Here is a 26,754-nt window from a genome sequence, read left to right as displayed (position 1 = left end):
AGGAGATGGCCACCAGGTGGCGCCAGAGCACCAGACATCCGACTCCAACATCCTACGTCTGATCCCTGCCGGTGGGAGCATCCCTCAAGTGCTTGTCTCTGGAAATTCACTTTCAGTTTTCCCTCCAAATGCTGTGTTGCTCACAGTAAGTGTTCCATAGTTATTTTAAAAGAAATCAAACAATACTGAAGTGTACAAAAAGTAGAATGTAAAAGTGCCGTACAATGGCACCTGTAAGAAGCATTGACATTAAGACTTGAGTACATATCCTTCTAGACTTTTGTGAGTGTTCACATGTATACACAAATATTTCAAAACATGTCCAGTGTCGTTTTCTCAGTGAGCACTTCTCAGACCACTGCCCCCATTTAAAATTGTAACCCCTCCCCCTCCCCACTCTGCCTATACCCTTTCTCTGCTTTACTTTTTTCTCTTTTATCACCAGCTTATAGACCATATATTTTACCAAATGCTTTATTTATTGTCTGTTTCCCCCACTAGAATGTACTGGGGGATTTCTGGCTTTTTCGTCACTGCTTTATGCCCAGCACCTAGAGTAGTACCTGACACATACTAGACTTCCGGTAACTTTTTGTTGAATGAATGAACAAATGAATAAGAGTGAATATGTCCTGAATCTGTGGACATCTTTCTCTGTCTGTAAATACTGATCTACCTGCCCAAGGCCACTCTGCAGAGAGTGAGCCAGAACTCCTGGGGGCCTTCTTTCTGTATTAAGAAAACTTCATCATCTCATGTGGCATTTCAGAACCCTGTCCTGTTTACTGACTGACTTTCACTTCTTTCATGATGTCTTTTCCTATACAGAAGTTTTAATTTTTCACATAGTTAAATCTGCCAATAGTTTCCTTTGTTTTCTAGCTTTTGTATCACCCTAGAGAGGACTTCACCCTGGGACAATAAAAAAGAATAATGACTTGTGTTTCCTTTGTTTGTTTTTTTTCTTAGAGCTTTATTTATTTTTTTTAAAAAATTTATTTATTTGGCTGCGTCGGGTCTTAGTTGTGGCACGTGGGATCTTCGTTGGGGCATGTGGGATCTTTCGTTGTAGTGCATGGGCTCTTCGCTGAGGCATGTGGGCTTTCTAGTTGCGGTGTGCAGGCTTAGTTGCCCTGCGGCATGTGGGATCTTAGTTCCCTGACCAGGGATCAAACCCACGTCCCCTGCGTTGGAAGGTGGATTCTTAACCACTGGTCCACCAGGCAAGTCCCTCCTTTGGTATTTTTATGGCAATTTTTTGGTTTGGTTAAATCTTTATCAAAGATTTATTCTTACAAATGATACTGGGTAAAATTTAAAATAAATCCCCCCCTCAAGTGAATAGAAAATTGTTTCATCAACATTTATTGAATAATCCATTCTTCCCACCGTTTGAAATGCCATCTTGATCAGATATTAATTCTCAGCTATACTTGATCCTATTTTTCTGGACTGTGTTCTGTCCTGCTGACCACTTATCATCAACTGCGGCTTCCTGAAAGGACAGGTGCCATCTCATTACACTTCTTTTTTGAAAACTTCTTAGCTATTTTTAATTACTCTTCCAGACAAAGTTTTAAATCAACCTGTTGAATTCCGAAATGAATCCTCTTAGGATTTAGAATGAATTTGCATTTTATTTACAGATCAGTTGGGGAGAACTGATGTCTTTACAATATCATCTCCGTATTCAGAAGGAGTGAAATGTCTCTCCTTTGATTTGTCTTCTTTTTTTTGTCTATAAGTAAAGTTTAATAATTTGCTTCAAATGATTTTTGTACATTTCTTTTACAGTTTACTTCTGTGCATTTTTTTCTTCACTTAGTAGGCCCTTACGTTTTCTAGCTGGCTGTTGTTTGGATAGAGGAAACAGTTGACTTTATGGCCAGATGTCTAACACTCAGAGCTTTCTTCTCTATCCGATTCCATCTGCTTCACATCTTCTAGGAATTCTTAATTTTTGGTTTGTTGTTGTCATCATTCCCTGTACTTCAACATTGCAACAGAGTTCTCAGTCTTCTTATTTTTCATTTCAACACGATTAGAAGAGGGGAAAGCACATGTGTCGACCTAGTTCATTGTCTTGAAACCAAAATCTATTCATATAGTTTGATGTGAAGATGTCGTGTTCTACGCGGCCTTTGGCACCCTCCCACCCCTCGCGCTGCCGTATTCGCCACGGAATGTGGGATGGCACTGGGACACAGCCTACAACTCGGTGGGTGTTTCCCTTAAACCCACACTCACCCGGCTCCCCCCGCGGGGCACGCCCTCTGCTCCTCGTCGGCTTTGTCCTGCTTGCTGCCGCTGCTTCTGCTCCCCTTCTGCAGCCCGGCCTTGCCCACCCTGCCTTACTCTCTAGAGACAGCGTCCTTCCTAATTTGGTGGGAAGGGCCAGGCTGTACACGGTGGGTCAGGACTCAGTGGTACTTGTCAGGAAGGCCCAAGAGTGTGGGTGTCCTGTCCAACCTCCTCTTCACCTCGAGGTTTCTGTAGCTCCTGGTCACAGGAGGGGCAGCAGCAGAGGAGGATAAAGGACCCTCGCTATGAGCCGGCCCGTGCCTGTCACCCACTCCAGGGCTCTCTGGTCAACACTGGTTGAAGCAAGTGATGGCCTCCTAGCCCACTGGGGCCGCCCCCGCCCCCGCGCTTGCTCCGTATTGTGGGTCCTTGCCTTCCTCTGGCAGCGACAGTGCCCAGGGCCGTGCATGCCAGGCGCACACTCGGGTGCAGGTGGGAGTCAGAGCCGGCTGAGCCCAAGCAGGGGCCTTGTCCACCCTGTGGGTCTCAGAGCAGCAGTGGGGAGAGGAGGGGGCCCTGAACAGGCGTGTCACCTGTGACACCTGGTGATGCTCCTGACGGATGTGGTCCAGGCAATGACCTGGGCCGCCACCAGTCACACCAGTACTTCCTCTGCCCTTGGCAGGGACTAGGAGGGAGGGAGGGACCCTTTGCTCCTTATAGGAAACTGCCTTCCGTCCGATCCTCTGTCTACTGTAGATGGTGTGTGTTTGGCCCACACATAATAGGCGTAAAATGCCCGAACCTCAACACCCCAGAGCACAACCCTCGAATCGGGGTTTGTGCGGGAAATGGTGAGTCCCAGGCATCAGGCCTGGTGGTGGAGCTTGTGTGTGTGTATTGAGGGGTTGTGAGGGTGTAGGATCCCTTTTTAAATTTTTTTTTTTTAAATTTTATTTATTTATAGCTGTGTTGGGTCTTCGTTTCTGTGCGAGGGCCTTCTCCAGTTGTGGCAAGTGGGGGCCACTCTTCATCACGGTGCGCGGGCCTCTCACTATCGCGGCCTCTCCTGTTGCGGAGCACAGGCTCCAGACACGCAGGCTCAGCAATTGTGGCTCACGGGCCCAGCCGCTCCGCGGCATGTGGGATCCCCCCAAACCAGGGCCCGAACCCGTGTCCCCTGCACTGGCAGGCAGACTCTCAACCACTGCGCCACCAGGGAAGCCCCCCTTTTTAAATTTAACTTTTTATTTTGAAATAACTTTAGACTCACAGAAATTTGCCAAACCGCGCATAGCATTTACACATACCATTCACCCAGCTTCCCTGTTGACTCACGTAACCACAGTATGGTTATCAAATTAACCTGGGTGAGTTAGTTTAGGTATGACACTATGAACTAAGCTAGCAGCCTTTTCCAGATGTCACCAGTTCCCCTGCTCCAGGGTTCAGCCCAGGATCCCTCCCTGCATCTAGTTGTTGAGTCTCATCAGTGTCCTCCTGTGACACTCCCCAGTCTGCCCAGAGGATCACACCAGGTCCTTGCTGGATGAAATTCATGGCCTGGCTTTTGTGCTTCTGCTTCACCTACGTGTAGAGTCAAAGCGCCTCATCTGAGAGACTTTGCCGGGCCCCCAGGTACCGTCCTAGGTGCCCACGGCACGCTTGCTGCCAGATCCCAGGGCTGTCCCCAGCTCCACCCTGAAGGGTTCTGCGGTGTCTCAGGCCACTGGCTGAATACTTTCTCCTCTTCCCGCTGCCGGCTTCTGTATAATAAGGTCACTACTCAGGCGGAGTCGTCTTCTGTTATCCATCAGGGTATTTCTCCAGCTTCCTTCTGGAGGAAGATCTGGGATGCAGCCTGTTTTCCTCCAGCTGGGTATGTATGCTCTGCATACAGGAAAATCCACTCTTTCTGTACGTCCTGCAAGTTTTTGGTTTATGTTTTCAAAGGATCACTCTGTTTGTGTTGAGAATAAACCATGAGGAGGCAGGGGTGTGGCAGGGACACTGTTTAGGAGGCCGTCCTGCTGTGCAGAGGCTCGGGTCAGTTTGGAGGTGGTGAGACGTGGTGTGTCCCCCAGAGAGGGCTTATCCCTGCCGGTGGCTGCCCATGAGGACACAGGCACCCCCGCTCTTCCAGTTGCAGGTGACACTGCCTGCCTTTCCCCAGAGCAAATGTCCCCTGGACGGTAATTAAGATTAAGTGGGTGGCTGAGGAGGGCTGTGCGGAGTCGGGGAGAGGGAGTGGGGCGCTGGGTCCCTGGTCTGCCTTTCACGATCCCTAATGTGCAGAAAGGGAAGTGTCACTGCCAGGCTTCCAGAATGGAAGCGTGCCAATCAGGATGCTCCCAGGCTGTCTTGGGTGTCTGGGACGTCCCAGGCAGGCCACCCTCATTTTCTCACTCTCTCTTTTACCCCGATTTCCCGAAGCTCTCTTTGAGTCCTCCCCCACACGTATCCCTAGGTTTCCCATTTTCCTAAAACCTGCCTCCACTCCCTGTGGAAAACGCAGGTCTTACTCACCAGCTAGTGGGTGCAGGTGAGGGTTTCTCTCTTCCCCCTGTTTTCTGCAGGCTTGTCTTGGAAGGGAGGAATGTTTGATTTCAAGGATAATTACATGTGCATGGGGCAGGGATGGGGAAGCTCCAGCCGGCCTTTTCAAAGAGGCTCTAAAATGAAACTATCCTGCCAACCAGAGGATTCGTTTTCTTTTGGGAACCCTTTCATAGTTTTATGAAAAATACATATTTTTCAGTCACGTTCCTCCTATTACCTTATCTTAGAGGTGATTTCTTGGGGTCTCATGCTAAGAGAGCATTACCGTTGCTTACCCCTGCCCCAGGGAGGGTGAAAGTGGTGGTGACGGGTGTCAACACAAATAATAGCTGTCATTAATGATGTACCATGCCGGCCGCCTTTAATGTGCACCATCCTGTGAATCCCTTCAGCCATCTTTGAGGTCGCTACTGCAGTGTTCCCCATTTTACAGATGAGGAAAGTGAGGCTTGGCCAGGTCAAGCAACTTGCCCAGGGCACAAGGTCAGTGATGGGTGAGAATTCAAATCCTGGCTTATCTGTTTTCTAAGCCGCAGAGGTACCCAGCTCCTTCTCCTGCCTGAGAACTTGCTCTGCTGTAACTGTCCTATTCTTAGCTCCTGCCAGGCCTGTGGTTGTAGCTTGTCAACCTCTGGGGGGTGGGAGGTGTTGAACCACGGGCTGTGCCTGCATATATACACGCACACACTTGTGTCTGTCTGTGTATCTATTTGTGTGTGGCTGTGTGCACGGATGCTGCCCTACCCTGTGTGAACGTGTAACCTTGGGGACAGGGACAAGGGATTGTGGGGACTTCCCTTGTTTATTTTATACCTTTTTAAAGGTATTACTCTTATGTAAAGGATTCTGGAAGCCCTCCTACTTGAGAAGAGCAGGCCTGAGTAGGCATCGCTAGGCTGGACTTTCTGAGGACGGATGGGCCGCTGGTTTCTGCCTCCCCGGCCTCAGCGCACAGTGTGTGGGGGCGTGGGGGGCACCCGGTCAGCGCTGTCCCGTGAATTCGCGGGTGGCTGCTTGTCTGTGCTGGCCCTACGTCAGCTCCATGCACGTAGGTGCTTCACTTCTCCAGGAAGACGCCCTTCCTTGTCCTTTTCTCCAGGTTTGCTCAGTTTCACAAGTTTTCTCTCGTTTTTGTCTATCTGCAGACCCTCAGACTCCACAGCCAGCCCTCTTCCCCGAACACTGCTGCTTTCTCTCCCCCGGGGGGGCTCAGCCAGGGGGGCATTTGGACACAGTGGTGCCTCCTCAGCCGTCTAGCCCACTCAGCTCATTATCTGGCCCTCAGTGAGGAGGGGAGATGTTGGATGTCGAGCATCTGGTGGGTGGCTTGAAAGGGGCGGGGGAGGGCGTGGCGAACACGGCGCCAAGGGATGGCATCTCAAGTCTCATGTGCTCACGTGGCCGGGGCCTCGCTTTGAAAGCCGCCAGGTGCTGCTGCTTGCCAGGAGGAGGCTTGGCCAGTTTGGAGAGGGTCGGGAGGGGGTATAGTGAGAGCGCCGCTGCCAGCCCGCACGAGGGGACCTTTCCTGGGTGCCTGGCAGGTGGTCCAGCTTCAGGGTGACCGTGACCCTGGGGGAGGCCTTTTGGTAATACAAAACGGGCACACTGTGGCCGTCCAGAGAGAGAGGGAGAGAGAACACATACACTTACTGTTCCTGACGTGGAGTGAACAACTGGTTGTGGGTAGAAACCCTCTTTGGTTCTGTCTCTTCATCTTCTGTTCAGACGCAGAAGGTGGAGCAGCCGTGCCCGAGCCTGTGGAGAGCAGCATGGCCACGCGAGGAGGCGGGCTCGGACATGGGCTCGGGGCCGTCTCTGTGCTGGTCTGAAACATTTGGAAGACATCACTCTCTTGTACTTGAACATTCCTGGATGTGTGTATTTTCTTTGAAACAACCTCCACAAGCTTAGGAAAAAGTGGTTTTTCTGCCTTCTCCACAGTGGTCTGCACCAGACTGTCTCCTGCTATTTCCTTGGTTTCCTGAACCTGCAACATTGAAGGAGAATTCTCAAAGTCTGGAAGGAAACCAACATCACATATGGGACTTTCCTTCCCCTCTTCAGGAGCCCACACACGAGACTGGAGTCTGTCACACAGAAACCAGAGACATGGGGTGGTGCTGTGGTTCTGATACAACTCCACGTTCTTGCAAAGTTACATCATGAGAATCTTTTCCTCCTGCAGGAGGCATTAGTATGAGAGTGTGTGCGTGTGTGTGTGTGTAAGAGGTGAGGGAGGGTGGGAAGACAGGGTTTTTGGCCGAACTTAACAAGCTGGTACTCTTCCCTTGGTGCCGGACTGCCTCCCTGTCCAGCAGGGGGTACGGGCAGGCAGGTGTGTGAAAAACGGATCCCCGAGTTACAGTGTAGTTTCTCTCTCTGAGCCTCAGCTTTCTCATCTGTAAAATGGTTTTTTAAAATAATTAAAAAAAATAAATTTATTAATTTTTGGCTGCGTTGGGTCTTCGTTGTTGCACGCGGGCTTTCTCTAGTTGTGGCGAGCGGGGGCTACTCTTTGTTGCGGTGCGTGGGCTTCTCATTGCGGTGGCTTCTCTTGTTGTGGAGCACGGGCTCTAGGCGCGCGGGCTTCAGTAGTTGTGGCACACGGGCTCAGTAGTTGTGGCTCGTGGGCTCTAGAGCTCAGGCTCAGTAGTTGTGGCACACGGGCTTAGTTGCTCCACGGCATGTGGGATCTTGCCAGACCTGGGATCAAATCTGTGTCCCGTGCATTGGCAGGCACACTCTTAACCACTGAGTCCCCAGGGAAGTTTTTTTTTTTGATGCATATAAATCCTTAACCAGAGCCTTAAACAGAGTAAGTGTCTAATAGATTGTTGTGATGACAGCAGTAATCAGACTGTGTGTGAGCTCCTCGACGGCTGGCCTGAGTCCTCTGCACAGAGCAGGGCTTGGGAAAAGGGTCACCAAGTTTACTGAAGGATTGAGGGAGTGACCATGAGGCAAGATGCCGTTCCTGTGGCTGTAGTGTCGGGGCCATCTGTTAAAGCTGGCTCCGTGGGGAGCCCTGCCTGCTTATTAGCACCCCTGTTAGTCTAGGATGGGCAGGGACTGGGGTCAGGTGAGGAGGGGAACCTATTCCCTGTTCTCCTGGCACACGGGCATCTGGGGTGTGCTTTCACACCTCTGGGCTTCTGCTCATGCTCAAAGTGCCTGTGGCCCACCCACCGCTTGCCTAGAAACACTCACATTTGCCCTTTTAAGACCAGATCCACAGCTCTTAGTGATGTCTTCTTTGACGCCCAAGGTGAACCTGTGATCTGTTACACCACGTATCCTGTGAGTATCTACCTATGGGATTTTCTCCCCCCTGCTACACTGCTGGACCCTGGAGGGCAGGGCTGTGTCATCTTTGACTCTGGTCCTCAGAACTGGTCCTCCAGGTCTCAGTGGATGGGTGTTGAGCCAATGAATGAATGAACTGCTGAGCAGTTACCCATTCGTAATGGCCCTAAAGGTAGGAGTCATTTATCCTCAGTTCCTCTCTTTTCCTCTCCTGTCACATGCAGTCCATCAGCAAGTCTTGTCTGTTTCACCTCCAGAACCCCTCCCAAATCCATCTCTTTTCCCCATGGCCAGCAGTCCGAGCTGTCAGCATCTCTTACACCCAGCTGGCTTTGCTGCTCCCATCTTTGGCCTCCCATGGAGTTCTCTGCACAATAGCCACTGTGATCTTCAGAAACAGTGAGATCAGATCATGTCACTCCCCTGCTCAGAACCCATTCCCAGGCATTCCAGGTAAAACCCAAACTCCCCACCATGGCCTGCAAGACCCCTTATGCTCTGGCCCCAGCCCGTCTGTCCACTGCCTCCCACTGACTGGGCTCCAGCTGTGGCCGTCTCTCTCCATCACACACCTGCTGAGCTCCTGGGCATCTCAGGCCCTTTGCACTCGCTGTGGCCTCTGTAAAGGACACTCTGACTGGTTTTTATGGTTGACTTCTTCCTAGGGCTTTAGCTCAATACTGCATCTTCAAAGTCCTTCCTTGACCACCCTGGCAAATACTGTCTTCCACCCTATTTTATTTCCTGAAGACCCTCATGATCTGAGTTCACATGTGGTTTCTGACTCCTGCGCTGGAATGTGAGTTCTCTAGGGGCAGGGTCTGTTTGCTTTGTGTCCCCTGTGCCTGGAACAGGGTCCTTGACCAGCCTTCCCTGCATTTGGATGGGAAAAAAATGAAATCTTTATTTTCACTAACTTATAACTGAAATTTGGCATCTTCCTCAGTTGCTAATGTAGACAATAAATTATAGTAATATTTACAGTACCTGGAACTTTGTCACCAATAAAAGTCACAGCTACCTCCATATCACATAATAATTGTGGGCATGCATCTCAGAAAATTTATGTTCTTGACTACTTTGAAATTATGGTAGTTATTAGACCCACCAATAGATCTTGCTATTTAATGCAATTACATATATATATATTCCCTTACCTGAAGAAATACATATATTACTATATTATAAATTACTTTGCGGTACACGGGCCTTTCACTGTTGTGGCCTCTCCCGTTGCGGAGCACAGGCTCCGGACGCGCAGGCTCAGCGGCCATGGCTCACGGGCCCAGCTGCTCCGCGGCATGTGGGATCTTCGCAGACCAGGGCACGAACCCGTGTCCCCTGCATCGGCAGGTGGTATATTATAAATTACTTAGAAAATAATTTTATAACTGAATTTTAATACAGTTGGCTTCCTGAGTAGTCCTGTGTAATTGGTTTGCTGTATAATTTTATTTTATTCATTTAAAAACATTTCTGTGATGGGCTTCCCTGGTGGCACAGTGGTTGAGAGTCTGGCTGCTGATGCAGGAGACACGGGTTTGTGCCCCGGTCCGGGAGGATCCCACATGCCGCGGAGCGGCTGGGCCCATGAGCCATGGCCGTTGAGCCTGCACGTCCGGAGCCTATGCTCCACAACGGGAGAGGCCACAACGGTGAGAGGCCTGCGTACCGCAAAAAACAAAAAAACCCCCAAAAAACCCCCCAAAAAATAAACCAAAAAAACATTTCTGTGAGAAGGGGCCCATGGGCTTCACCAGATGGCCAAAAGGGTCCAAGGTACAAAAATGGTAGGAACTCCTGTCTAGAACAAAGTCTGCACAAAGTAGGAGCTCAATGAATGCTTGGATGGACAGGTGAAAGGATGGTGCACGTCTTCCCCCGTGAGGATGAACCCCCTGTGTTTTTAGGGTCGGGTTATGGTGGCTTGGCATGAACTTGGTATTTAGGAAATAGCCTTGGTCAAGGTCTTTTGGAGATCTACTCCAACGATTGACACTGAAAAAGAGGCATTTATTACAGAGCCCCGGGGGGTTGGAACCTTTTCTTTCAGACACAGGCTCCCTCTTCAGCTTCTCTCTGCACATCTGCTGCCTCCCCACTCAGAGGGACTCTCCTTGCACTGGGCAGGATCTGGCCACCCTCCCCTCCGGAGAGCATAGTGCTCAGTTCAGCTGACTAGCAGGGACTGGCACCGTAGGGTCCTGAGTTCCCGGAGATGCAGGTGGGCATTCTGGTCCCATCAGTCCGGCCTGGGAGGCACGGTCCACATATTCAGGGGCCTTCCCGTGGGGTGGAGGAGGGGTTCTCAGGGAGAGGCCTGGGCTGGGCTGACCCCCTTGATGGGGGTCTGGTCCCTGGCGAGGAGTTGGGGCTCGCCCGGGCCTCAGGGATGGCAGGTGGATAGGTGAGGGTTCCTCTGGGCCCTGGAAAGGATGTTCCATTCTGCTTGGTCCTCTTATTTCTTAGCATGTGAAATATCTCTTGTCTGAGAGTCACTGCCCATAAATTAGGCTGTTTTGTCAGTGACGAGATATGCAGGAGTCACATTGGAAACAAGTGGTCTGTCTTTCCAGCTCAGGCCGCCAGTAGGAAGCACGATGGGTAGCATGGGTGGGCTGTCACTTTGTCTCTAGGTGGGCTGGGCCAGAGTGGGCCGGGTGCGGGGGAGTGGGGGGCAGGTCAGGCCTCATGGAGGAGGAGCCCTATGCTCGGACCCCTGGACTCAGCCTGTACTCCTCTGGGGGCCTGGAGCCTGCAGCTGGAAATCTCCTTCCCAGTAGGGGAGGCCTGTGGTTTCACAAAGCACCATGCTGTCCTTTCTTTAATGTTTTAAGTCAATTGTTTGTTTTAGGAAAAAAGAATAAGTATAAATGTATGAAACTGCAGGATTAGAATTAACACTAATAGCAATTAATAGCCTTAACAGAGTGCTTGCTTGGTGTTTGACCTGACCCTAGCACTTTGCATGTATTTTCTCGTTCAGTCCTCACCTGGGCCCTCAGAGGAGGCCCAGGCCCTGGTGTCTGCTGACCAGGGTTTGGACTCCCCAGTACTGCCACCTAACTAGCAGTAAGTTACATCACCTCTGTGGGCCTCAGTTTCCCAGGAATGAGAATAGCTTCTGCCTCACAGGGTTGTTGTGAAGATCAAGTGAGCTAAAAATGTTGTGCTTAGCCCAGTGCCTCACTCAGCATCAGCATTCCCTGTTCACGCCGTGTGCGCGTGGGGTGGGGGCCCCGAGTGCACCACCCGAGGTCGCTGGAGAGATGGGCCAAGTTGGCGACGTCCTGCAGACGGGAAGTAGGGAGTGAGCAAATGACGGTCATGGAAAAGGGTCTGAGACTCATGGCCCCTAGGCTGAAGGGCTGCGTGACTGGTTACCAGGCCGGTGGGGAGAGCCACGGCCTCTGGTTTGAGCCCGGCCGAGCAGACTGGGCTCCACGTCTGGGCTCCCCTTGGGGAGCCCTGCAGAGTGCTGGGCGCTCCCTGAAAGCAGCAAAGCCCACCTCAGCCTGGAACTGGAGCAAGTTGGACCCACCCCAAGAGGGTTGGCTGGCTGTGTGCCACTCTGTCTCCCCATGGTGACTCCATCAGGCTAGGATCGAGTCACTTTGTTCAGATGGATGAGCAGCTTCCATCCATCAACACAGCCTGGCTGAGTCGGCCCCAACCCCAGTCCATGGGAGCTGGTTTGTCTGGTCTGAGACAGCCCTGGCATCCTGATTCCCTCAGCTGCCTTTGGACTCTTCCGTTTCTAGATTCCCCACTTGGAAGTCTCTGGGCTTACTTGGAGGTTTCTGTTGGAGGGTCCCATCCACTTGATTCCTAGGAGGTGTCGCTTCTATTTCAGAGGCTGGTTCCTCTCCCCTCAGGCCCATCTCTCTTTTTTTCTTCTTTTAATGTGTTGTTGGATTCTGTTTGCTAGTGTTTTGCTGAGGATCTTTGCATCTATATTCCTCAGTGATATTGGTCTGTAACTTTCTTTTTTTGTAGTATCTTTGTCTGGTTTTGGTGTCAGGGTGATGGTGGCCTCATAGAATGAGTTTGGGAGTGTTCCTTCCTCCGCAATTTTTTGGAAGAGTTTGAGAAGGATGGGTGTTAGCTCTTCTCTAAATATTTGATAGAATTCACCTGTGAAGCCATCTGGTCCTGGGCTTTTGTTTGTTGGAAGATTTTTAATCACAGTTACAATTTCATTACTTGTGATTGGTCTGTTCATATTTTCTGTTTCTTCCTGGTTCAGTCTTGGAAGGTTATACCTTTCTAAGAATTTGTCCATTTCTTCCAGGTTGTCCATTTTATTGGCATAGAGTTGCTTGTAGTAGTCTCTTAGGATGCTTTGTATTTCTGTGGTGTCTGTTGCAACTTCTCCCTTTTCATTTCTAATTTTGATTTGCGTCCTCTCCCTCTTTTTCTTGATGAGTCTGGCTAATGGTTTATCAATTTTGTTTATCTTCTCAAAGAACCAGCTTTTAGTTTTATTGATCTTTGCTATTGTTTTCTTTGTTTCTATTTCATTTATTTCTGCTCTGATCCTTATGATTTCTTTCCTTCTGCTAACTTTGTGTTTTGTTTGTTCTTCTTTCTCTAGTTCCTTTAGGTGTAAGGTTAGATTGTTTATTTGAGATTTTTCTTGTTTCTTGAGGTAGGCTTGTATAGCTATAAATTTCCCTCTTAGAACTGCTTTTGCTGCATCCCATAGGTTTTGGATCGTCGTGTTTTCATTGTCATTTGTCTCTAGGTATTTTTTGATTTTCTCTTTGATTTCTTCAGTGATCTCTTGGTTCTTCAGTAACGTATTGTTTAGCCTCCATGTGTTTGTGTTTTTTACGTTTTTTCCCCTTGTAATTCATTTCTAATCTCATAGTGTTGTGGTCAGAAAAGATGCTTGATATGATTTCAATTTTCTTAAATTTACTGAGGCTTGATTTGTGACCCAAGATGTGATCTATCCTGGAGAATGTTCTGTGCGCACTTGAGGAGAAAGTGTAATCTGCTGTTTTTGGATGGACTGTCCTATAAATATCAATTAAATCTATCTGGTCTATTGTGTCATTTAAATCTTATGTTTCCTTATGTATTTTCATTTTGGGTGATCTGTCCATTGGTGTAAGTGAGGTGTTAAAGTCCCCCACTATTATTGTGTTACTGTCGATTTCCTCTTTTATAGCTGTTAGCAGTTGCCTTATGTATTGAGGTGCTCCTATGTTGGGTGCATATATATTTATAATTGTTGTATCTTCTTCTTGGATTGATCCCTTGATCACTGTGTAGTGTCCTTCCTTGTCTCTTATAACATTCTTTATTTTAAAGTCTATTTTATCTGATACGAGTATTGCTACTCCAGCTTTCTTTTGATTTCCATTTGCATGGAATATCTTTTTCCATCCCCTCACTTTCAGTCTGTATGTGTCCCTAGGTCTGAAGTGGGCCTCTTGTAGACAGCATATATATGGGTCTTGTTTTTGTATCCATTCAGCAAGCCTGTGTCTTTTGGTTGGAGCATTTAATCCATTCACATTTAAGGTAATCATCGATATGTATGTTCCTGTGACCATTTTCTTAATTGTTTTGGGTTTGTTTTTGTAGGTCCTTTTCTTCTCTTGTGTTTCCCACTTAGAGAAGTTCCTTTAGCATTTGTTGTAGAGCTGGTTTGGTGGTGCTGAATTCTCTTAGCTTTTGCTTGTCTGTAAAGCTTTTGATTTCTCTGTCGAATCTGAATGAGATCCTTGTTGGGTAGAGTAATCTTGGTTGTAGGTTCTTCCCTTTCATCACTTTAAGTATATCATGCCACTCCCTTCTGGCTTGTAGAGTTTCTGCTGAGAAATCAGCTGTTAACCTTATGGGAGTTCCCTTTTATGTTATTTGTTGTTTTTCCCTTGCTGCTTTCAATAATTTTTCTTTGTCTTTAATTTTTGCCAATTTGATTACTATGTGTCTCGGCGTGTTTCTCCTTGGGTTTATCCTGTATGGCACTTGCTGCGCTTCCTGGACTTGGGTGGCTATTTCCTTTCCCATGTTAGGGAAGTTTTCAACTATAATCTCTTCAAATATTTTCTCGGGTCTTTTCTCTCTCTTTTCTCCTTCTGGGACCCCTGTAATGTGAATGCTGTTGTGTTTAATGTTGTCCCAGAGGTCTCTTAGGCTGTCTTCATTTCTTTTCATTCTTTTTTCTTTATTCTGTTCCGCAGCAGTGAATTCCACCATTCTGTCTTCCAGGTCACTTATCCGTTCTTCTGCCTCCATTCTTCTGCTATTGATTCCTTCTAGTTTAGTTTTCACTTCAGTTATTGTATCGTTCCTCTCTGTTTGTTTGTTCTTTAATTCTTCTACATCTTTGTTAAACATTTCTTGCATCTTCTCAATCTTTGCCTCCATTCTTTTTCCGAGGTTCTGGATCATCTTCACTATCATTGTTCTGAATTCTTTTTCTGGAAGGTTGCCTATCTCCACTTCATTTAGTTGTTTTTCTGGGGTTTTATCTTGTTCCTTCATCTGGTACATAGTCCTCTGCCTTTTCATCTTGTCTATCTTCCTGTGAATGTGGTTTTTGTTGCACAGGCTGCAGGATTGTAGTTCTTCTTGCTTCTGTTGTCTGTCCTCTGGTGGATGAGGCTATCTAAGAGGCTTGTGTAAGTTTCCTGATGGGAAGGACTGGTGAGGCCCATCTCTTCTGCTCCTGGAAATCCTGAAAGTGTTTTTGCTTATTAATAACCATTGTTTGTCATCGTGTGCTAATACAATTTGTTTTTAGTATTTTAATATTTCTTTGATTATTTCAAAGGGATGTGGAAGGGGGTAGTTAAATGTGTAAGTTCAGGTCACCATCATGAGACAGCTGGTGGCTGCTGCATTTGCTGCGGTTAATTTACCTACTGTAAAATGCACTCATTCCAAGTGTATGGTCCTATGGCTTTGTGGATTTCTGGGACTGTGTAACCATCACCACATCCAGTTTTAGCACATTTCCATCACCCCAGAAAAATCCTCTGTGCTCATTTGCAGTCAGTCCTGCCTCCACCCCAGCCTCTCACTGATGTGCTCCCCCTCTCTATGAATTTGGCTTTTTGGACATTTCATAAGAATGGCCTCATATTGTACAATCCTTTGTGTGACCTCTTTCACTTAGCATGATGTTTCTGAGGTTTATTCATGTTATACTTTGTATCAGTGTTCCATTTCTTTATATTGCTGAGTAGTATTCCATTGTATGGATATATCCCATTGTCTATCCATTCCCCAGTTGGTGGGCACTTAGTTTCCAGCTTTTGGCTAAGATGAATAAATTCATGTGCATGTTTTTGTGTGGACATATGTTTTCATTTATTTTAAAGATAATTACCTAGGTGTAGAATTGTGGGGTCATTTGGTAAGTTGATGTTTAACTTTTTAAGAAACTGCCACACTGCTCTCCAGAGTTGCTGTGCCTCTGGCACCTCGAGCCAGAAGCCACGCATCCTCAGCTGCTTCTTCCTCCCCCACATCAGTTTCTGTTGCATTTCTGTCCTTACCGTCTCTCAGCCTGTGTCCTTCTCTTTGGTGTCACTGTTGGCACTCTAGCTCAGAGGACCCTCGTCTCTTTCCTGATAATTGCAGTTGGCTTCCAGCTGGTCCCTTTGCCTTCTCCTTTCCTTCCCCCATTACATCCTGATCGCTTTCCTGGGAAAAAGCTGGTGGTGGCTACAGTGCTCTGATGTTCAGTGATGTGATAAACGCCCTACTAGGGGCATGTACACATTGGTATGAGAGCGCTGGTTCTTGTTTGAGTGGTCCAGGTGCGATAACCAGGGGAGATGACATTTGACATTTGAGCCTGGTCCTGAATAATGATGGTTTGGTGGGACGGCATGAGCAAAGACACCAAAGCACGAGTTACTTAACCTCTCTGTGCCTCAGATTCCCCACCTGGAATATGGGGGTAATAACAGGACCTACCAAGGACTGTTGTGAGCATTAGAGGAGTTACTGTAAGTAAGGTGCATGGCACTTGGCGAGAACTCTCCGAGTCTTAGCTAGTATCCATATTATTATTATTGATGGAATGGTCTGGTGCATAGGGAAACACGGTAGATTCAGTTTGTCTTCCTCACCTGCCTTCTTTTTAAAACAAAGGTCACAAACTCTAGTGTCTGCAGGAGCCAGGCAGGTCCCCAAGTGGCTGTACAGGCCAGACGGGGTCTGAAAGGCACTTGCTCCAGTAAGTGCACCAGTACAAGGGGCAGCGCTGCCCAGCCCAGCTGACGGCCGTCGTGCAGGAATGGGGCCCAGTGCTGCCAGAAAAGTCACAAATCCAGAATTCTGTGTGAAACCTTCCAATTTTTAAATGTTGGTGATTAATTTAAAACATACTAAAACCTGTACAAGCCTAGCTGACTACATCTGTGGGCCATATTTAACCTGAAGGCCACCAGCTTGTGTAACCTTTCTTTGAAGGTCTCCTCTGGGGTCACCAGCTCAAGTCCAGCACAACTCTCTCCCAGGGTGGGATTAGCTTGGGTTTGAAGGCTGGTTTTTATGAGCCCCTTTGCCTTGCAGGACTTCTCCAGACAGGTTATGTCACCGACAGAGACTGCCCTGAAGCTCCCTGTGGCCTGGAGACTATGTACAAGAGGAATGGTCTGATGGCTAGCGTGCTGGTCACCTCTGCCACTCCACAGGTACTGGGGCTGCAGGACCAGGGCCGGGGCCGTGGGTGGGGTGGGTGGGCCAGGGCTCCTTGCAGCTGACCCAGGCCCCCTGAGTCTTGGCCCGGGGGCTGCAGGCCTCCATGAATGCCACCATTCTTAGCCCTCCCGACCAGCCATGCCAGGCGTGAGATTTGGGAGGCAGTCAGTCCTGAGGATCAGTGTGTTTTCTGAAGTCGTTCTCTTCAAAGAAAAACAAATACCTGCCTAGTCCAGTTGCAGCAAGTGCCACATTCCATTTTGGTGGCAAGAAGGGATCAGACCTTTCCCAAGCAAAGCCGTGGCTGATTATAAATAGGTCACACATTCTGGAATGAAGTCAGACAGAAGTGCTTCCAGCTGGCCCCGTGTTCCTATTTACCTTGCTCAGGAGGAAATGGCTGTAAGGGCTGGTGGTCGAGAGTGGCCTGGGCTCGGGCCCCTGCCCTGGGGATTTGGGAGTTTGCTTTCCAAGTTCTGTAATAGAACAGAGGCAGGCGGGGCAGGGGGTGTCATCTGAGGCCTGGGGAGACCACCATGTCAGATGCATAACGCTGGGCTCCTGTGATAAACGGACAAGGGGGTGCTCCGTGTTCTGAACTCACAAGGCCCTCATGGTCGAGCTGGGCTTTTGAAATGATCCTGTGCAATCAGCCAGAATTCATAGGAACCAATCCATTTCTTATAACCCTTTAAAAAAATTCCTTAGCTTGATCTCTGGTTCTGAAAGCAGACTTGTGGGTACCCGTTAAAATTCCCAGATGGCGCCAGTATACATTTAAATAAAGTTACTGTGTCGTCATCACCACCACCACCTCCACCGCTACCACTGAATGTATTTGGGGCAACTTTTGATTAAATAAGGCCACTTGTATGAGTGTGTATGTTTGGGGCAGGTGCAATGGGGTGTTACAGGAAAGTTATAAAACCTGAAATTCCGGGAATGGACTCTGTCTGGTAACTGGAGGAATCAGACTTCTCTTTCCATTTACAGTTTACACTCCGTCTAGAGTAAAACTTCTTTCTTTTTTAGCCTCCGTCTGTGTATATATGTATACATACACATATGTGTGCAAACACACATATATACTATATATATCTACATATATGTGTATATATACAAATATACATGTATATGTGTATCCAGAATGTGGTGAGAGCTCAATAAATATTTGTTGAATGAATGAACAAATGAATGCATGTCTAATTGAAGTGCTCAATACATTTTGGTGACTGAGTGACACGTTTATACAGATAGACACCCATGATTTAGTGCTTAACTATATACCGGGCACTTCTTTTGTACATTCCACAGGCATGATCTCACTTAATCCTCACAATAACCCCATCAGGCATGTGCTGTTGTTTCACCCCCAGTTTATAGGCGAGGAAACTGAGGCAGGGAGCAGTGAATGAACTGGCTTCAAATCACACAGCTGGTCAGCGGTGGGTGGGGATTCACAGCCAGGCCTCTGTGACTCTGGAGCCACTGGTCCTGACCATGATGACATTACACTCCCTGGAAGAAGGTCAGCCCGTCACCTGCTTCAGGCTGCTCCGTGGAAGGGGAACATGGAAGTGCAGAATGATTTATTGGTAGCCATTGCTCAGGGTCTGTAAGACCGAGGGGTAGAATCGATGGCCAGTTCCAGAAGTATTCAGGATTAATCTTTATTACTTTTCAAAAGTTTAACACAGATTCTCCTCAGAGGAGAATGTCCCATCGCCCGTGGAACTTTCAAAATAGCCATGCCTGAGCCCACCCAGGCCCCTTGAATCAGCATCGCCCAGGGAGGGGATCCTGCCAGTTGCTTTGTAAGCTTCATTTTGTATGACCTGTGCCACAGCCCTGGGGAGCGGATTCTAATGGTGCCATTTTACAGATGGTAGCTGAGGCTCTGCGAAGTGAAGAGGTCAGACAGCAGCTCGGGTGGAGCTGGCATTCTAAGCAGGCCTGTCTGACTTCAGAGCTCAGAGCTTCTTAAGATCATCTTAGAGTTTTTGGTAGCCTTTGAATGACAGAGGCCTATTGAAATCTACAGGTTTAAGTTTCTGCTCCTCCTTTTAACCTCACGTTTTCAGTTGTTGACTATTGGTTTCCCTCCCTGGCCTAAAAACACTCTAGTTTCCAGTAAGATTGCAAAGTTTTTCCAGATATAGCCATTTTGGAAAGAGTGAAATAAAGGGGAATTAATAAAAGCATATTCTCTAAATCCCGGTCCAAGATGTTGAGGTTAATGGAAACCACAAAATCCCTCTTCACAGGTTGAGACGAATAAAACTGTTTATGAACAGGGCACAGTTTTGGGTTCCCCAAAGTAGAATTTGATGGAATTAAGTAAAATTGAAGAGAAGGTATGTTCAGCATTCTGGGATGCCTACAGTGTTGGGTTTCATGTAACTGGCCACATCTGGGGAGTTTAACTTGCTCTTTTACGGGAGACCTTTCCTTTACATGCAGGACTCCCGGTGTTCTTCTTAACAAGGGGCTCTACTAAATATAACTTTCACGCTGTCTCCAAAACTGGCCGGTTACCTCTCACCTCATCAGCTAACAGGCTTTGAATTCCAAGTGGCCCCTACATGAAATAAGCCTTGAGAGTCAGTTTAACATTTTGTATAATAATTTCCTGCAGTGAATTTAAGTAGAAAAAAAAAAAAGGTGAAACCAGGTAATGTTTGAAAAACATAACAAAACAGGTGATCTCCTCAGGCCTCCTAAGATGTGAAGGGTGGGCTGTATCTTTTCACTGCCCCCCCGCCACAGAGGCAGCTGGAAGCAGTTGGGGTGTAGTGAGCGAGGGCATGTATGATTGAGGGGTAAGAGAGATATACAACTGGGCTCACGTTCTGGCTCTTCAGTTTCCTAGGTGAGATACATTGGGGAAGTAGCACTGCCTCTACTTCCTTATCTGTAGGATGGGAATAATAATAGTGTGTACTCAGAGAGTTGTTATGAGAGTTAAATTAGATTATGCATATGAAGTGCTTAACACAGTGCCTGGAATAGGGTAAAGCACTAAACAACAGAAGCTTTTATCATTGTACGGTTCTGCCCCTCTTGCATCCTCAGTTCTGAGGTTTAGGAGTCAGTGATTGTGGAGTCAGCCAGACTGCTCAGGCGGCCCCATCTCTCCCTGTCCTCTGCAGGGCAGCAGCAGCTCAGACTCTCTGGAGGGCCAGGGCTGCGACTATGCCAGCAAGAGCTACGATGCCGTTGTCTTCGATGTCCTGAAAGTGACTCCCGAGGAGTTTGCTGTAAGTAACAGGACTGATGTGGGTGGCTGGACACCATAACGGGGAGCTCGAGGGGGTCACTGCTCAGGGCTGTTTGCTCAGATTGGAAATAAGCCGTATATCCAACAATAGGGGATTGCCGAATAAAGTATTCTTTAGGAAATACCATGTGACATTAAAAAAGGGTGATGTCTGCAGGGAGGGATAAATTAGGAGTTTGGATTAAAATATACACACTACTCTATATAAAACAGACAACAAAGAAGGACCTACTGTGTAGCACAGGGAACTATACTCAATATCTTGTAATAACCTATAATGGGAGAGAATGTAAAAAAAAGAATATATATATATATATATATATATATATATATATATATATATATATCTGAACCACTTTGCTGTACACCTAAAACTAACACAACATTGTGAATAAACTATATTTCAATAAAAAGTTTTTAAAAATAAAAAAACCCACAAATATTTTCAGTAGGTGTATTATAGTACCTGGTTTGGAAAAATTGTTGGAGCAGAAAAACCTTTGTGCCTATCTGGTTACAGATGCATTACAAAATTAATTTTAATACTTGTTGCATTGCTATAAAGATCAAAATTAAAAAAAGAATTAAGGAAGGAATGTATAATATAATTATATGAAAGCAAAATAATAAATAACTTTGAAGGATTAAAAAAACAGGAAGCTGTCTATCTAGGAATTTAACTACCTTGGAAGGCGTACACAATATATATGAATAGTAAGTGAAGGGAACAGGTTACAGCAGGGGTCCCCAACCCCTGGGCTGAGGACCGGTACCGGTCCGCGGCCTGTTAGGAAGCGGGCCGCACAGCAGGAGGTGAGCGGCGGGCGAGCGAGTGAAGCTTCATCTGCCACTGCCCATCGCTCTCATTGCTGCCTGAACCGTCCGCTCCTCCCCACCTGGTGGAAAAATTGTCTGCCACGAAACTGGTCTCTGGTGCCAAAAAGGTTGGGGACCGCTGGGTTACATCACAACTTACAGAGAATAGTGCCATTTTTAAAAAGCATGCACAACACCTACATATTTATATTTGCATAAGAAGAGGTCTAGATCCGATGTTTACATATTCTTAAATACGTGGATACCTATATAGCCAAACATATTATTTACCGTAGTTTCTGGTTGTAGGAGTCTAAATAATTGGAATTTAATTTTTCTTCTTTTTGTTTATTTTTACTCTCTATATTTTTACAAGGACTGTTTTCTATAATGATAGACAATATTATTTGAACAAATTCTGTAATTATAAATTAAAAAGAATTGTTTTTCCTTCAGCCAGTGTGTTGCTGCTGGTCGGACCCTGTGCTTCTTTGTTGTGGAGGAGCAGGCTTGGCTCCTCGTTTTGCCATGACCTGGTTTCTTCCTTGTGCACTTTGAGGGTGGAGGGAGGACGTCAGCTCTGGGGTGACCTGATTGCAAGCGCTGCCCAGGGCTGCATTTCTCTGCAGAACCACGGAATTATTTCCGGCCATGCCCACTTTTTCCTGGTCCCCTTGCTGTAACAGGTTTGGTGCCCTCCAGGGGTCTATGGAGCTAAGTGGGCCCCATCTCTTTGCTCTGCCATTGCTTGCTCCCACGTTTACTTTGTGCCAGGCCATGCTGAGCCTGGCACATATGTCACCTCCCTCAGTGTGTCTGAGGGATCCTTTTAAAACCAGTGTAAAACTCTTTAGGGGCTCCCTTATACTAGAATGAGATCCGGAATTCCTCGTGAGCCTCCAGGGCCCCGTGGTCTGGCCAAGCCTCCTCTCCTGCCCCATCTCCTTGCTCCCCAGCTACACGCCACCTGCCTCTTTCTTCCCCAGACTCACCTGGCATCCCCCTGCCTCAGGGTCCTGTGCTTCTTCTTCCTTCTGTCCTAATGGCTCTTTCCCACATGTCTCCCAGTCTCTGTTCAGATGTCAGCCCTAGACAGGAATTTCACGGGCTAAAGTAGCATCTGTACATCACACGCTTCCCTGACCGTGCTCTGTTTTCTTCATATCTCTAATGACTGCCCTACATTACATTCTGTAATAGTGTTTTGTATGGTCTGTCTCCTCCACTAGAATGCAAACTCCTGAAGGACAGGAACTTTATCTCTTTCATGGCTCTTTCCCCATTGCCCGGAATAGTGCCTCCCTCATAGTACACGTTGATTAGAAGAATTCAGTCCTCAGAACAACCTGATGAGGCAGATTATTAGCTCCCGATTTTCTAAGAAAGAAACTAAGGATCTAAGAGATTGTTTTTTTTTTAACCTGGATCATATAGCCAGATGTGGGCAGAGCCAGGTCTGAAACCTTCCTCTCCTGATTATTCACCTAATGCTGGATGGTGATAACAAGGGCAGCTCCCACTTTTGAACACCTACTTTGTCTAGGTCTTGTGCTAAATGTTTTACATGCATTAATCTAATGTACTTTTCACCACAGCCTTACATATTAGGCATATTTATTATTCCCAGTATACTGTCACCGGTATAGAGAGGAAAATCACCTCTTCACACAGATAGTAAGTGGCATTATCTGTCTGGGCTTTAAAACCAGGGCTTCTGACATTCTAGACCAGTAGAAATATAATCTGAGCCACATATGCAATTTAAAAATTTTTAGTAGCCACATTAAAAAAGGTGAAATTACTTTAAAAATATTTTTTATTTAACTTGCTGTATCTAAAATATTATCATTTCAACCTGTAAACAACATGAAGTTGTTGAGATACTTTGCATTCTTTTTTCACACTGAATCTTCAAAACTCAATGTAGTCTTCTAAACTTAAGAGCGCTGGCGACATTTCAGATCCTCAATAGCCGCGTGAGGCTAGTGGCCACTGTATTAGACAGCGTAGTGCTAGTCTGTCCTCTCAGGCACAAAACTATAGTGCATCTCTCTCCTTTAGAAGACATCATGGACCTTGCTGGCTTAGCTTCTATATTCTATTTGCTTTTGTCTGCTTGTTGTATTTATTTATTTATTTATTTAGGCTGCGTTGGGTCTGCGTTGCTGTGCGCGGGTTTTCTCTAGTTGCAGCGAGCGGGAGCTACTCTTTGTTGCGGTGCGCGGGCTTCTCATTGCAGTGGCTTCTATTTGTTGTGGAGCATGGGCTCTAGGCGTGCAGGCTTCAGTAGTTGCAGCACGCAGGCTCAGTAGTTGTGGCGCATGGGCTTAGTTGCTTTGTGGCATGTAGGATCTTCCCGGACCAGGGCTCGAACCAGTGTCCACTGCGTTGGCAGGCAGGTTCTTAACCACTGAGCCACCAGGGAGGCCCTGCTTGTTGTATTTTTGAGCTGTGTTTTTTAGCTTTGTGAAAGGAATGAAGCAATAATGAGGTTTAAAAATCCCTTTATAGTTGTTCCCCATGTGGAAAGGCAGAGAGTTAGGCTGTGCCTAGAACATCATTGTCCAGCCAGACCCCTTGGTGAGATTTTGGGCCTGGTTTTCTAGTCTCAGCCCTAGAGTGTTGCTCAGCCCAGCCCAGTCTGGGAAGACTCTAGGGATGGGCAGTGAAGGCTCTGAGGGTGCAGCACTAACACTTGGCTGCTCCTGCCAGAGCCAGCGTGTCTTCAGCTTAGATGTGAAGCCAGGTCCCCTGGGGTCTTTGGTCTTTGGGGAAGTATTGGAGCTGCCAGGTGTTGGAACTGAACCAGACCACCTGGTATTTTAGTTTCCTGTCTAATAATATGAAAGAAAGGAAAAAGCCAGACACAAGAGTCCAATAAAAAAATCATTTGAGTGATTCTGGGAAGATGGCGGTGGCGGCAGCATAGTTCTTTATTCTCCCTGAATCCCCACATAAAAGCATCCAGAACAACTAGATAGCAAACCCTGAAACCCATGAGAAATATTTACAATAAAATTAGGTGTCAAGTTATCCCTATCAAACCCAAAATACAAATGGCTGGGGATACTCCACCAGTATCAAAAAGACCTACAGAGTATCAGCTTCAGTATAAGAGAAAGCAGAAGTAAGTATTGGGGCATTTGACAGACCAGAGAATAGGAGAACCCCAGAATTTCCATCAGGAATTCACTGGAAAGTTCGGCAGATTAATGTGAGAATAGCAACTGAAATTGACAGGAATTTTGACCACTCAGATAATGGATGGGTGGAAGAGATCTGTGGACTAGCCCTATGAGCTCTTGGGACCAACCAACCAGGGCTCACTTCCAGAAGAAGGCTCCATATCAGAGAGAAATTCAATATGGGAGTGGACTGAAAATGATCAGGATAGGGAAAGTTAAGGAAAAAGGAGGTCTAAGTAAATGTGTGTGTGTGTGTGTGTGTGTGTGTGTGTGTGTGAAATCTCAAAAAGCAACTGCATGTTGTTGAACACTACGTGAAAGTAACCAAAAGAAGAGCTATATGAAGTTAGAAAAGCTACCCTGAACCATGTTCCCCTCTAGAAAATTAGGAAAACTAATTTTACATAAAAATAAGCAACAGAAAATTATTGATATCAAGTCTTTCAAAGTTATTATAAGAAAAAAAGAGTAAGGACAGAATGCTGTAGATAACGAAAGCATGCCAGAAAGACATACCTTAAAACAGATAAAAACTATAACCTTTCTATTTCAAAATAAGCTAAGAGAAGATATTAAGATCACACTGTAAGACATGAACAACATAAGTCTGAAATAGAAAGATCTCAGAAATGAGGTGGCAGAGTTAGGAAAGCATTAAAAATAAAAGTTATTTTGGAAATGAATGTTGAAGTAGAAGGAACACAAGAATAGATAAACATAACAGAAAATGCCTTAAGGGAGGAAAAATATTAAGATCAAAATAAATGAAGAAAGAGATAATAAGACTTTGAAAAAAGTGCTAGGACTTCCCTGGTGGTGCAGTGGTTAAGAATCCGCCTGTCAATGAAGGGGACACGGGTTCGAGCCCTGATCCGGAAAGATTCCCACATGCCGTGGAGCAGCTAACCCCGTGCGCCACAACTACTGAGCCTACAATCTAGAGCCCGGCTCTAGAGCCCACGAGCCACAACAACTGAGCCCACATGCCACAACTACTGAAGCCTGTGCGCCTAGAGCCTGTGCCTTGCAACAAAGAGAAGACGCTGCAGTGAGAAGCCCATGCACCACAAAGAAGAGTAACCTCCGCTTGCTACAACTAGAGAAAGCCTGCATGCAACAACGAAGACCCAACGCAGCCATAAAAAAAGAAATAAATTGGGGGCTTCTCTGGTGGCACAGTGGTTGAGAGTCCGCCTGCCGATGCAGGGGACACGGGTTTGTGCCCCGGTCTGGGAAGATCCCACATGCCGCGGAGCGGCTAGGCCCGTGAGCCATGGCTGCTGAGCCTGCGCGTCCGGAGCCTGTGCTCCGCAACGGGAGAGGCCACAACAGTGAGAGGCCCATGTACTGCAAAAAAAAAAAAAAAAAAAAAAAAAAAAAAAAAAAGAAAGAAAGAAAGAAAGAAATTCATTAAAAAAAGTGACAAATATTAATGATAAGCAAAGAAGATCCAACATACAGATAATGTAAATCCCTGAAAGAGGAGAATAAAAGGCAAGGAAACTGAACAAATACTTAAACTATAATTTAAGAAAATGTTCACAAAATAAAAAAAGATTCAAACCTACATATTGAAAGAATATACTGTTACTCCCACCAAGTTCATAACCCCCCCCACTTGGAACCCCCCCCACCAAGTTCATAACTCAGTTGAGGAATTCTAGCATTCCAGTGACAAGGAGGATGACCCAACTCTGAACTAGATTTCCCCCTTGTATGTGACATTCCATTGATCCAATAAATAAATCTTGGCACTCAATGCAAGTTCTTGGTCATGCCGGGGCAACCCAGAATGGTCAATACCAAGATATAGTCTTGGTAAACTACTTGGGTGATAAAATTATAGAGAAACTTGACGAAAGTCAAGATAGTGGTTACTTTTGACAGGAGGGAGGGACTTATGATTGGGACAAGGCACATGGAGGAACTCCTTTTTTTTTCTTAATTGTGGTGAACTATATGTAACACAAAAATTACCATCTTAACCATTTAAAATGTACAGTTCAGTTGTGTTAAGTACATTCACACTACTGTGCAACCAGTCTTCAGAGCTGTTTTCATCTTGCAGACCCGAAACTCTGTGCCCATTAAACAACTCTCCATTCCCCCCAGCCCACACCATTTACTTTCTGTCTCTATGAATCTGACTACTCCAGGTATCTCATATAAGTGGAACCATACAGTGTTTGTTTGTCTTTTTGTAACTGGGTTATTTCACTTGGCATAATGTCCTTGAAGTTCATCTATGTTGTTTCATGTGTCAGAATTTCCTTTCTTTTCAAGGTCAAATAATACTCCATTGTGTGTATATACCACATTTCTGGGGTCCATTCTGCCATCGATTGGGGTGGCTGTTTCTTGACCTGGATGACAGTTATAAGGTGTTCGTCTTATAATTAAGTCATCAGGCCATGCATTTGTTTAATGTGGTTTCCGGTTAATGTGTGCCATTTTATGGTCAAAAGGGTTAAGATCATTTCAAAGGTCCTTATAGTTTTAGTGGGGTGCTCTGCAGCTAGACCTCAGTCCTTCTCCCCAGTGGCTGGAAGCAGAGCACAAAGCAAAGCAGGAACTTGTCTTTGTCATCAGCAGATCGTGGACATTCTTCTAGATCAATATGTATAGATTTAATTCTCTATTTTAATAGCTGCATAATATTCCAGAGTCTGCATGTACCATACTTTTTTTCAACAAGTTCCTTTTTTG

At 46.5% G+C, this 26,754-nt stretch overlaps 1 protein-coding gene across 1 annotated transcript in view; it reads left to right on the top strand.

Annotated features, from left to right (window-relative positions):
• Positions 1-26,754, top strand: part of RALGPS1 (Ral GEF with PH domain and SH3 binding motif 1) — a gene marked incomplete at its 3' end in the record, with an annotated part of 264,029 nt that overhangs the window by 7,153 nt on the left and 230,122 nt on the right. The window contains exons 2-3 of the mRNA XM_082842036.1: positions 16,642-16,763; positions 19,920-20,027. Coding sequence (XP_082698162.1) covers positions 16,707-16,763; positions 19,920-20,027 — 165 coding nt within the window. The 5' untranslated portion in view covers positions 16,642-16,706. The remainder of the gene's footprint in view (positions 1-16,641; positions 16,764-19,919; positions 20,028-26,754) is intronic.

The sequence above is a fragment of the Leucopleurus acutus genome (genome assembly GCF_964270905.1).
Source record: "Leucopleurus acutus genome assembly, chromosome: 7".
Lineage (NCBI taxonomy): Eukaryota > Metazoa > Chordata > Mammalia > Artiodactyla > Delphinidae > Leucopleurus > Leucopleurus acutus.
This window is presented reverse-complemented; position numbering and strand designations above follow the sequence as displayed.